The sequence below is a fragment of the Ascaphus truei genome, chromosome 20 (assembly GCF_040206685.1).
Source record: "Ascaphus truei isolate aAscTru1 chromosome 20, aAscTru1.hap1, whole genome shotgun sequence".
Classification (NCBI taxonomy): Eukaryota; Metazoa; Chordata; class Amphibia; order Anura; family Ascaphidae; genus Ascaphus; species Ascaphus truei.
The window spans coordinates 6026662-6040155 of record NC_134502.1 but is presented as its reverse complement, the minus strand read 5'-3'; the positions used below and the strand labels follow the sequence as shown (position 1 = coordinate 6040155).

Here is a 13494-nt window from a genome sequence, read left to right as displayed (position 1 = left end):
TTTAGTTTGAGGAGTGCTTGTATAATCTCCTCTTCAGATACTGGGCCAAATTTAAAATTGTGGGCAGTGTTGGGAGGGGGTGGGACTATAGGGGTACTCCCAGGATGAGATTCAGGTTTGTGGTTTGGGCTGCGTTTTGCTAATAAGTTAGTGGCACACCCCACAAAGTAATCATTGAATGCATTTGCAATGTCAGTGGGGTTTGTCAGAGTAATATCCCCCTTAGTGATATTACTTGGTTGTTGATGGTTAGGAGGTTGGAATATATTGTTGATAACCTTCCAGAAGTTAGCTGGGTTTGTTGTATTTTGGTGGAGATTGTCAGAATAATATTGTGCTTTTGCATGCCTTGTTTGCCTTGTGCACATGTTCCCGCATGCATCTGTAGTGATTGAGATCCTTGGTAGTGCCAGTTACTTTGTAGCTTTTCCACAAGGTATCCCTGAGCTGGTAGAGTGCAATAAGGTCAGGTGTAACCCATGGAAGGTGGGCCCCCCGTACCCTTATTTTTCGTAGTGGAGCATGGGTATCGCAGAGTTTTAAGAACTCGGATTGGAAATAGTCGAGTGCAGAATCAGGGTCAGGAATTAAATCGATTCTGTGCCATGGGCAGTTGGTAAGGTCATCCAGAAACTGTTGTGGGTTAAAGTTTTTAAATGTTCTAGTGAGGAGAACTTTAGGGCTTGATTGGGGTGGTTTAATTTTTTTTACACAGTACACTATTGCATGGTCACTGAAAATATCAGGAAGGATGCCAGAGGATTGGATTCTGCTGGGGTTTGAGGAGAGAATCCAGTCTAGCAAAAAATGGTTGTGCGATTTCAGGTTTATCCGTGTGGGTTGGGAAATGAGTTGCGATAGGTTAAGTGACTTGAGTTGTATCTGGATTTTGTGGTTTTTAGGGTCAAGCCAATTGAAGTTGAAATCCCCAGAACTAGCAGCTCACTCTTCTCATTCAAAGAGGAAATGGAACCAAGAAATTGGGTGATATCAGTCAGGGATTGTAGAGGGGCTTTAGTGGGGAGGTAGATGCCAGCAAGCAAGATGGGCTTAGAAAAGGGGAGGCAGATTTTGCCAACTAGGATTTCAAAAGAGGGTGGGCTTGGTGGGCAATTTAACAGTGTAAATTGTAATGTGTCTGCAATATAAAATAACACCCCTCCTCCTCTCTTTGACCTATCTCTCCTAAAAATGGAGTATCCCTGAATGGCGATATTTGCATCAGGGATTTTAGGGGTTAGCCATGTTTCTGTAAGAATGATGTCTTTGGGTTTATGCATAAGGCACCATGCCCTTAGTTCGTCCAGTTTGGGCAGCAGGCTCCGGATATTTATATGGGCAACAGATAGGCCTTTTTGGAATTTAAAGGTGGAATTCTCAGGGCCATGGGACAGAGTTGAAATGGGAGGACCTGGGTTAGGTTCAATATCACCTGCTAAAGAGAGTAACAGTACGAGTAGGAATTTGGGTAGTTGTTTGCAGGTTGTAAATTTGTGGTGTTTGCCATTAGAGTGAGCAGTGGTTGGTGTGCTGGTTTTTAGAGTTCTCCACCAACATTCAGTAGATAGTGCAAAGCTTTTGAGTAGTCCAGGGTGTATGGTGATGTTGGGTGTGGGCCAGGATGGAGAAGTTTGTAGTGTATAGAGAGAGTAACATCTCCATGAGGCCAGGAGAAAGAAAATTGTTAAGATACAGAGCAGGTTCATTTTGCCAGAGGTAGGCAGTGCAGCAAGGAGCTGTTGTGAACAAAGTGAGTGTGTGCAGACTAAACAGCAGTGGTGTGCCTGTTCCTTGTCAAATGTTTTGCGCATTGCAATGCAAGAGTCAGTTCAGGGTTTCAGTGTATTGTGCAGTCAGTTTTGGGAGAGGCTGCAGTGAAAGAAATTGTAAAGGGGTGGGGGGTTAAAATATGCAGGTTAAGGAGGACTTCCGGTGACGTCACCGTGAATGGCAGGGTAGGCAACGAGCTCCCGACACCCTCCCTACAAAGATAATTAGAAAAGCATCCCAAAACGACGCAAGTACCCCCCAAAAGTGGCCAGCACCCTCCCTAAGACACCAGGGATGGCGAGGAAACAACAAAAAAAGGCACAGAACCCCGTTTCGAAGTTCTTTCAGCCGACTCAACGCCCGATGGAGCCGTCCTCAGAGTCGCAAGATGGCGCCGAGGAGCACGAGCATGCCGCGGAGGCCGCACTGCTCGGACAAGTTGTTCCGGCTCCTCAAGATGAGAAGGGGATTTATGGAGGATTTAGAGAAGGTCTTGCGGGATATTCGATCGGACCTGAGCACCCTAACCACGAGAACAGAGGCAGTCGAAGCGCAAATTACTACCATCTCGGTAACCCACTCTAACATGGAGGACGACATGACTAGAATGGGGCATGAGATCGCTGCCCTCAAGAATACCATCGAAGACCACGAAAACAGGGACCGTAGGCAGAACCTACGATTCAGAGGGATACCTGAATCAGTCCCGCCAGAATCCCTCCAGCCCTATCTCAAAAAGCTTTTTCTGAATCTTGTCCCCGACCTAACCGACCACGAGCTCCAGCTTGACAGGGCACACAGAGCCCTCGGTCCTAAATTACCCGATTCTAACCGCCCAAGGGACGTGATTGTGAGATATCACGTCTATACAGCAAAGGAAAAGATCTCGGCGGCCGCAAGAAGAGCGGGAGACATCAAAATGGATGACCACACTGTCCAGATATACAGCGACTTATCCAGGTCCACGGTCATGAAGCGAATGGAGATGAAGCCTCTTACGGCTCTTCTTCATGACCGCGGAGTCTCCTACCGCTGGGGCTTCCCCTTTAAACTCATTGTCCCGAGGAATGGACGGTTCTTCACTATCACGGACCCAGAGGACACCAACGACTTCCTCAAAGCCATCGGCATCACCCCCCCACGAGGAGAAGAACGTACCCCCCGAGCAGCAAGATCCGAGCCCGCCGAAACCCCCCGAGCCTCAGAAAGACTCGCTAACCAAAGGATCCAGTGAGCCTCATATCCCACAACGGTGCCCCGAACGGCCCTGTTACCTCTACGTTCCCGCCTGGTTCCATCTTTACCAGATATCCAACCCATCCACACTAACTCTCTCCAATATTATCCCCTGAACCATTAAAGTGACGGCCCAACTGGATCCACTCCCCCCCCCACTTACATCCCCCCCCTCCACCTACCCCCCCCACTCCTCACCCCCCTCCCCTTTCCTCCTCACTCCCCCCCCCCCCTCTCCGCCTTCTTACCTTCCTCCCCCCCTTCCTACCCCCTTAACCAGTAGGAGGTCTCCCCTCCGAATGGCCTCGAGCAGTCCCCTCCCCCCCCCCTCTCCTACCTCCCCCCCTCTCTCCTACCTCCCCCCCCTCCCTACCTCCTCCCCTATCCCCATACCTCCCCCCCCTCTCCTTACCTCCCCCCCTCTCCTTTCCTTACTCCTTCTTGCCCTCTCGCATATACCTCCGCCACGATCCAGCTGACGCCCAGCCCTCATCGCAGCCCAGCTGTCCCTGATGAGCAACTGACGAGAGATGGCGCCGAGGGTCACTCCCTCCATCCGCAGGATCAGACCGGGATAAGCTGAGGGCCGTTGCCTAATACGTCATCTCAACCGACGGACCCGATCCCCCGGCGGAGGGGGGACCTTAAAGGACCAGAGTCGCGGGACTGTCCTAGCGAGGGACCGGGACGGACCTCCCCCCCCCCCCCGAAAAGGCCCGACTCCCCGATCCTCAACAGAAGAGACAGCGCAGCCCCAGATCTCTTGCAGTGGCGCAAACCCGGAAAACTTTAGGTGGACGGTTGTGGCCTCCCCGCTGCCAGCCTCTGAACTCAGGTCGTATAAGCTAAGCTGCCCCCCCACCCCCTCCCCATCCCCCTCCATACATCCCCCACGACCGGGCTCAACAGTCCCCCCCATACCCTGCTCCAAGTGCGCCCCAAATGTTCTATGTATATCCAATACAGCAAGCTTAGCTGTATGCTCTTGGGGCCCCCAAATCATCGCTAGTTGGCATCACCCTTTAAAGGAACCCCACCTCAACCAACGCTGCTCCCTCCCCCCCTTCCCCTCCCCTTCCTCCCCCCCCCAATGTCCCCTGTACACCCGGACTCAAGAGGTAATCCAGGACTGCCACAGGGGCTTCAGCTAACAGTTAAAGGATTATCAATTGTTGCATCTGTTGAAGGCTATACGCCAGTGATCCCTCTCCACCAATCCCCCCCTACCCACCCTCTCACCACCCTCTCTCCCCCCTCCTCCCCCCTGCCTCCTCCCTCCCCTCCCCCCCTCCTCCCCCCCAATACGTTCAAACAGGCCTTTCCTCAGGCCTTCTATGCTTCCTTCCCCATTAAAAAAAGGGGAGTCGCCATACTGATAAAAAACAATGTCCCCTTTGCCCCTACTAATATAGTCCGAGACCCAGAGGGACGATACTTACTCTTGCAGGGTTCCCTATCCGGAAACCCCATTTCTATCATTAATGTATACGCCCCCAACGAAAATCAAGTACGATTCATACAGGACCTTTTAGAATCCCTAGACCAATCAATACTCGCCTCGCTACTACTGGTCGGAGACTTTAATATGGTTTTGTCACCAGATCAAGACAAGTCTAGCATGCCCTCCACTACACACACAGCCCAGACCCAGCAAAAGGCGAAAAAGTTCAGAGAGATCTTACAGAACTTTTCCCTCACGGATATTTGGAGGGCCCAGCACGTAGGCCAGAGGGACTACACGTTCGTCTCGGCCCCACATCAGTCTTACTCGCGGATCGACTATTTGCTAGGAACCACAAATGTTCTCCAGGCGTCCTCCCACTCCGACATAGGCCCGATCACATGGTCAGACCATGCCCCAGTCGAATTGACCCTCTCGCTGCCTTTTGTTAAGTACTCCTCGTATAAGTGGAAACTTAATGATTCCCTCCTTAACGACCCATAAGTTGTGGAAACAATCCAGCAAAAACTAGCATCATTCTTTGAAATAAATAAAGGGTCTGTCTCCGCTGCATCAATGCTGTGGGAAGCCCACAAGGCTACAATCAGAGGAGACCTAATCTCTCTAGCATCCCACAAGAAAAAAAAAAAACTAAAAATACAGAAAGCATTAACTGACAAGATACTAGCCCTCGAACAACAACACAAAAAGACCCCCTCCAAGAAACTACTCAGAACACTTGACAAAACAAGATCTGAGCTAAAACAATCCCAACTAGAAGAGGTAGAGAGAGCGCTCAAGTGGACCAACCAGAGGTTCTACGATAAGGGCAACAAGGCAGATAAACTTTTAGCAACAAAGCTAAGAGGTCTTAAGGCAAAGGCCCAAATCACAAAGATCCGCACTAAAGGCGGCCACACCACTTATGTGGAAAAAGAAATCGCCCAAGAATTTGCAAACTATTACACAGACCTCTATAATCTGCACCCCCCTAATCAAGATCCAAACGCAGTAGATATTGCCTCGCAATTTCTGGCGCGATGTAATCTTCCCTCTCTCACTGATGAGGAGCTTGCACTCTGAACCACAAAATCACAAAGGAGGAATTGACCCAAGCCATAAGCTCTCTCAAAATAGCTAAAACCCCAGGCCCCGACGGCTTCTCGAACGCCTACTATAAAAAATTCACATCGTCACTTTCCCCTTACCTAATTGAAATGTTCAACTCCTTCCTAGAAGGAGAACCGATCCCGGGCACAATTTCAGCTGCCAACTTAGCCATTATTCATAAGGAAGGGACCCGCTACAATGCGGTAACTACAGACCGATCTCCCTGCTTAACACAGACCTGAAACTCTTTAGCAAGATCCTCGCAAACAGGCTAAATCCTATTCTTGATAAAGTCCCGTGGGACGAAACATGTTGGTGTGTGGGCTGTGTTTCTGTCCCTGTGCACTTATTCAATAAACCACCCTCAGTTTTAGCGTGGAGTTGTGCCCTTCATTTTTTTCTACAGGACTCTTCCTGCAGATTTCACACTGGCTGTGCTCCTTGCTTCTCTATTCTCTGGTTCATTCTATCAGGATTGCACGCAGTGGAACTTCGTTATGGATGGATTTCGGATTCCTATACACTCAATGGAAAGGTAATGGGCAGTAGCCCTCATTTTGTTACCTTGGTCCCTATTAAGGGAAGTGTATATGTTAAGGGGGGAGAGCGGGGTAAACCACATTTGCGGTAGTCGTGCTGACTGACCGCTAGGTCCCATGTTTATGCCCCCCCCTTGACCCTTTTATTATACATATGTTGGAATGATTTATGGAAGTTCCCATCTACTTATATGCTGAAATACAGTTGAGTCCAAACACGTATATGAGCGTCAATCTCTACGTATATACATATTAAATCCTATTCTCCCCAGACTAATTCATATAGACCAAGTGGGGTTCGTGTCAGGAAGACAGGCCTCTGACAACAACCGTAAAAACATTGATATTATCGACCACGTGCATCTCAATAAATTCCAGGCCATGATCCTCAGTCTAGATGCCGAGAAGGCCTTTGATCAGATCAAATGGACCTTCCTCGACGAAACCATGATCAAACTCGGCTTCTCAGGCCCTTTCCTCGAGGGTGTCCGAGCCCTATATCAGAGTCCCACTGCATACTTAAAACTTCCGGAAAGGACAATCCAACCCAATCCATATACGAAATGGAACCAGACAGGGCTGCCCCCTCTCCCCCTTGCTTTTCGCGATCTCTATTGAACCACTAGCATCTCAAATTAGAGCCGACCCAAACATCAAGGGCATAACAATCGCCGATATAAACTATAAAATATCCCTTTTCGCGGATGACGTAATTCTGACCTTAGCCGACCCACACAACTCCCTCCCTAATCTACAGAAACTATTGGACCAATTCAGTCATGTCTCAGACTATAAGATAAACATGGATAAATCCCAAGCGCTGAACATATCTCTCCCTGATCCCACGTGGAAGCTTCTGCAATTAAACTACAAGTATAAATGGAACTCCTCCCACATAAAATACTTGGGAATAAAAATTATGAGCTCATACAACATGTTGTACAAAGCAAACTATCCCCCTCTATTTGACCAAATTAAGAGAGACCTAGACACTTGGAACATATACCAGATCTCCTGGTTTGGCAGAATCATCTCCGCTAAAATGAATATCCTCCCCCGTCTACTGTATTATTTCCAGACACTCCCAGTCCCAGTTCCCCTGGCCGAATTAAGAAACATACAATCTGGAAACAATTCATATGGAAACAACGTAAGCCTAGAGTCCCGAGGTCGGTACTCCTGGCCGCAAAGACAAGAGGACTGGGGGTCCCTGACATGGTTCGATACTACCACGCAGCCCAGCTCAGGCAGGCAGTGGTTTGGAACAACCCCCCGAGCTCTGCCTGCTGGCTAGAAATAGAAACTCGCTACGCATCCCCCATCCCCCTTCCAGTACTATTATGGTCCCAAGAGTACAGGGAAAAGCGACCACAGAGCCTTGAGCTTGGAGCGATGAAATGCACGTGGTCCACATGGTTCAGGAACAGAGGGAAATATGGCCTAAAATCATACCCCTCCCAACTCACCCCCTTATTTCGGAACCCAGCATTCCCTCCTGGGTGCTCCCGAACTCAGCTTGGTCAATTTCAGGACCTAGACATTGGCATGGTTGCGGATCTGCTGGAGAATAATGAAGCTCTGTCATTCCAAGAGCTCAAAACTAAATTTTCAGCCCCCAATCTCCCCATATTCAAATTCCTACAGATAAGGCATTTCCTTGGAGCTCTATCCCCGACCTCGAAATTCCCTCCGCTGACCAGATTTGAGTCTCTCTGCCGAATAAGAGAATACCAAAAAGGACTAATTTCAGGAATTTATAGAATAATCGAGAACTCCTTTCCCCTTCCCGCGCATGCTTACATGCAAAAATGGTGCGCAGACCTCAACACGCCGCTAGACCTAAAGGATTGGGAGGACGTCTGGGAAGCAGCCTCCAAAACTTCAATATGCACAGTCACAAAAGAAAATATTTATAAAATACTATTTCAGTGGTACCTGACCCCGAGTAGACTGAACCAGATCTTCCCTGGCACGGCTGACCTGTGCTGGAGAGGATGTGGACAGAAGGGCGACATGGCCCACATTTGGTGGACATGTCCAGACATCCAGAGGTTCTGGGCTACAATCCAGAGACTTCTGGACGAACCCCTGGGCCTGGAGATCCCCCTGGACCCCCTGACATACGTGCTGGGTAAACCAATAGAGGACCTTCCGGCCCCAGCGGCCAGGCTGACCTCCGCTATACTTACGGCGGCAAGATGCTCAGTTGCGGCGGCCTGGAAGCAAATAAAGTCACCCTCGAGAAGGACAGTGGTGAATAGAATAAACATGGTTAGGACCATGGAAAAACTCACGGCCATGCTGAAACAAAAAATGCCCCAATTTTACAACACATGGGAACCCTGGCCCAACCCAGAGGACCCGCCCCAGCCACAGGTTCTAACTATTAACTAATCACCCGGAGACTAGAAATATCGGAGAGATACCCTACCCCTCCCCCTCTTAACCCCACCCCTCCCCCTCTTCCCCACCTATTGTCGTTCCTACCTATCGCCCCACCCTGCGTCTTCCCCTCTTTTTCTACTAAAAAGAAATCAGGAAATCGATTTATTGAGACACCTGATGTACTTTACGGTCATGTGCCGATGACCTCATCATACAGTGTATTGAAATGATTGTAACTACTGTCTGTAACCACTGCACATGTCTCCAATAAAGGAAAAACAGATTGGGGAAAAAAAAAAAAATATGCAGGTTAGCAAGAATGGGATCATAGTGTGATCTGAATAGCTTATCGTTTGTTGTCGTGAGTAAAAGAGTTTGCAGAAAGATGCAGTCACCAGTCACCTCTAGTCAAACTATAGTCCATAGCATGGATTCTGTTTCTTTTTGTGCAACGAAATGTAATGTGTACAGTACTGGGTTACTGTGTCAATTTCAGTGTTTAACACTGTTTAACACTAAAATGCAATTTTCTGCACTCGCGTCCTAATGCCATGACATGGGTATTCCGAGGTATAAAACACCTGATGTGCTCGAATAACGGCCGCTGCATCTGTACAGCAGCTCTCACCTCTCCAGACAGCAGGTAGATGATCTCCTGGGTGTGATTCAAGATCCTCTCAGTCATCTTTTCATTATTAATTGTGTTCATCATCAGCGAGTCAGTCAGATGCTCCAAGAATGGTCTCTGAGACAAAAGATAACATGGGAGATGTCAGAAGACGAGATATAGGGAATAAGGGCATTTTCTGTCTGTGTCACTGTGCATTTTGAAGTACAGAGAAGAAAGACTATGGGGCATATCTATCTGTGTCTCTTTGCAGTGGGAGGGACAGATATGAGGGAGTCATCAGCTCCTTGTACTTTTTCATCATCACTGAGTTACTTAGGAACTCCAAGAATGAGCTCTGCTCCTTGTGGGACTGTTTCTCCACTTGGGGACCTCTGCAGTTAGGAATAGTGACTGTACTTGTCCTATCACATCAATAATAGGAGAGAGACCAACCTGAAATACTATGAGGAAAGTTACCACATTTCAGGAAGCCTCAAACAGAACAGTATCCTGCACTAAAATGTAATCTGTGCTACTTTATTTAAAAGGTAATACTGTTGTGGTTCACAGTTATTGCGGATATGTTTGTGCTTTTCAACAAACATGGGGATTCAGTGGGAGGTACAGATGTAATCTCAAAGAAACACAGATGCACTGCAGGGCCCCTATTAACAGAAGGAGATACGAGGGGTGCCATTATGACCTTCTGTAGAAGCCCTCACCTCTCCAGTCAGAAGGTAGATGATGTCTAGGGTGTGATTCAAGATTCCCTCAGCTATCTGCTTCTTGTCCATCATCATCGAGTTAGTCAGATGCTCCATGGTGGGCTCTGGAAGCAAACAGAATGGGTAAGATCTACAGTTCTCAAGCAATAAGGGTTTTCCTGTCTGTGTCACTGTGAGGACAGAAGAGAAAGACTATGGGTCCTCTCGATCTGTGACACTTTACAGTGGGAGAGACAGATGTGAGGAAGTGATCTGCTTCTTGTCATTGTTCATCACCAATGAGTTATTCAGATACTCTAACAATGCTTCTGGTTCCTGTGGAAGCGTTTCAGCACATGGTGGTGACCTCTGCAGTTAGGGATATGACTGTACCTGTCCTTCACAGCCATATCAAGAAGTGAGAGGTAGGCAGAGACAGAGACCAACTTGGGAGACTATGGAGAAAGCTAGAAACCTCAAACAGGACAGGATCATGCACTAGCACAGGGAAGTGCAAACTTTTCTCCCTGCGCCCCCCTGCCTGCTTCCCCTCCCCCCCCCCCTCTCCATTCAGCTCCTGCGTCAAATGACACTACAGGTCATTTGATGCCTGGTTGCCGTAGTGATGTGTCGCTGGAATGCAAGATAAGTTACAGCGGCCTCACGTGATCCCTGGCATTTAATTTAAATGCCTTCGGGGAAGCGCGAGGCCTTTGTAACTGCCACCCCCACCCCAGAAATGATTGTGCACCCCTACACCAACATGTAAAACAGTTGTGTGAAAAAGAAAGTACACCCTCTTTGAATTCTATAGTTTTACATATCAGGTCATAATAACAATCATCTGTTCCTTAGAAGGTCTTAAAATTAGGTAAATACAACCTCAGATGAACAACAACATATTACACCGTGTCATGATTTATTTATTTTTTCAACTTTACTTTTATTGGGTTTTCCATGCATACAGTATATCACCAACAATTGTCTCAGGGGTCAACTGTAACCCGTATATTTTAACAACACGTAACATGAAAATGACATCAACTGAGGGTAACATACATTCCACAAACATGACTCACCAAACTGACACGACACAACACAGACAGGCAAGAAGGGATAGGTGGGGGGGATAGTGGGAAATAGGGTGCCGCTGCCGTTGCATCCGTCGTTTCGAACTCCTGGCTTCTTCCCTACTCATCGGGCTCTTCTCTATCAACTACTCTAGCGTCTGTCTCTATGTGGTCGTGGACCCTGCGTTGTCAAAGGAGAACGCACCTGTATCTATCATTGTAGGATTGCGGATATGCTTATCCCCGGGATGTCTGTCTGAGCCAGCCAAGACGTCCAGACTTTTAGGAAATTTGGGCCGGTGTCGTTGACCAAACTCGTCAACTGTTCCATCCGGCAGACGTGCCAAATTCTGTTTCTAATCTTGGGTATTACTGGTAAATCCGATTGTTTCCACAGTGCTGCTATCTCGCACCTGGTGGCTGTTGCAAAGTGCGCGATTAATTTGTGCGACGCATTTGACAGACCCTGGATCCGTCTGCCCAATAGGAATAACCACGGGTCCAGGGGGATCTCCAAACCGAGTATCTTTTGTATCCAATCTCTAATTTGTTCCCAAATCGGGGCCACCCTCGTGCAAGACCACAGCATGTGTTGTAGATCTGCTATCTCCCCGCACTGCTTTGGGCAGAGCGGGGAGTATCCTTTAACAAATTTAGATAATTTTACTGGGGTATAGTACCAACGCATGAGGACTTTATATGCGTTCTCCTTTAACGTGGTGCAAATTGAACTTTTCGCTGCTGCCTGCAGGATCCCATCCCAGTCCTCGTCCTCTAATGTCTCCCCTAGATCTGTCTCCCACTGTCTCATGTAACTGGGCCTTGTGGTCGTCGGAGTCTCAGGACAGATCACTTCCTTGTACATTCTAGAAGTTAGTCCCCGCGTGTCCGTATCTCTAGAACACAGCTGCTCAAAATTTGTCCTTGCTGGTCTAATTGGGAATTTGTTATAAAAGTCTCGGATCTGGAGGTATCTAAAGAATTCCTTGTTTGGGATATCCTTTGTGGATTTAATTTGCTCAAAAGTTTCTATATGTATCCTCCCCTCCAGATCCTTTAATCTTGTGATACCTGCCTGTGTCCAAGCCAACAAATTACCGCTATTCATTCCTGGAGCGAAGTCCGTGTTGCCAATTATCGGGGTCATTAGGGAATGTTTGGAAGTGAGGTTACAACTATTTTTAGTAGCCTCCCAGACCTTCAAGGAATTCGCCATGGACTGAAGCGGAACCCCCATTTTGATGGAGCTTCCCTTATGGAGCCAAATCAGATTATGCAGCTCAACCGGTGCACCACAGCTTTTCTCTAGTTCCACCCACCGCCTCTTGTTCGGATCTGCGTGCCGCTGGACAATTTGGCTGAATTGTGCCGCTTTATAATAAGCTAACAAGCAAGGTACCGCAAGTCCCCCTTTGGAAGTAGGCCTCTTTAAGATACCTTTTGCAATTCGTGGGCTTTTTTTATTCCAAATGAATTTCATAATGCTAGACTGTAGGGAGAGGATGTCTGAGATCACTAAAGGTATTGGCAGGCTTTGGAAAAGATGTAACATCTTTGGGAGGAGGTTCATTTTCACGCTATGCATCCTGCCAATCCAAGATATGCCACCCCTCATCCATGTCCTGAGATCCTCCCCCAGTGTCTTAATCATCTTTGGGTAGTTTGCTTTGTATAGTTTTGTAATCCCTGGTGAGATATACCCCTAAGTATTTGATAGCGAAGGCTTGCCATTTAAAATTAAAGTTTATTTCTATTAATTTTTCTAATTCTTTGGGTAAGTTGATATTTAGAGCTTCTGATTTTGTCTGATTAATTTTGAAACCCGAGATTTGATTGAACCTTCCTAGGATCGCAAATGTGTTGTGGCGAGATATGAGTGGTCTTGACAGTGTTAAAATCACATCATCGGCGTATAGTGCCACCTTATGGGTCTGGTCTCCAACTGTTATTCCTGCTATATCCGGGCTTTGTCTAATGTGCGCTGCTAGGGGCTCAATGCAGAGGGCGAACAGCAAGGGGGACAGCGGACATCCGTGCCTTGTTCCGCTACGGATGCTAAATTGTTCAGACGAGAAGCCCTGATGCCGCACCCTTGCCGTCGGGCCCTCGTATAAAGCTAGTATGGCATTTAACAGACGTCCCTCAAAACCAAATGCCTTCAATGTCTCTTTTAAAAAGGGCCAGTCTATCCTATCGAAGGCTTTTTCAGCGTCTAGACTTAATACCATGGACTGGATGTTTTTTTGTTTGGCCAGATCAATCAAATCTATAATCCTCCTGGTATTGTCCGCCGCCTGCCTGCCTTCGAAAAACCCTACCTGATCCGAGTGGATTAACCCCGGTAGGACGCTACCCATCCTGTTTGCTATAAGTTTGGAAAAGATTTTAACAACCGAATTGATCAGTGAAATGGGTCGCTAGCTCTTGCAGTCTGCCGGGTCCTTACCAGGTTTATGGATCAGAGAGATTGAAGCCTGCAACATTTGTGTTGGGAAGGAGGCCCCTGCTAGAATTTCGTTAAAGTTTTAACAGATGGGGAGCTAGTAATTTCAGATATTTCTTATAGTATAAACTAGCTGAGAGACCCGGCGTTGCCCGGGATGTAAATGCGTAATAGGTAGTATTATTT

At 47.7% G+C, this 13494-nt stretch overlaps 1 protein-coding gene across 1 annotated transcript in view; it reads right to left on the bottom strand.

Moving 5' to 3' along the window:
• Positions 1–10244, bottom strand: part of LOC142471223 (uncharacterized) — a 36668-nt gene extending 26424 nt beyond the window's left edge. The window contains 2 exon segments of the mRNA XM_075578021.1: positions 9110–9226; positions 9814–10244. Of these exon segments, the coding sequence (XP_075434136.1) occupies positions 9110–9226; positions 9814–9912 (216 nt within the window). The 5' untranslated portion in view covers positions 9913–10244.
• Positions 10245–13494: the final 3250 nt, after the last annotated feature.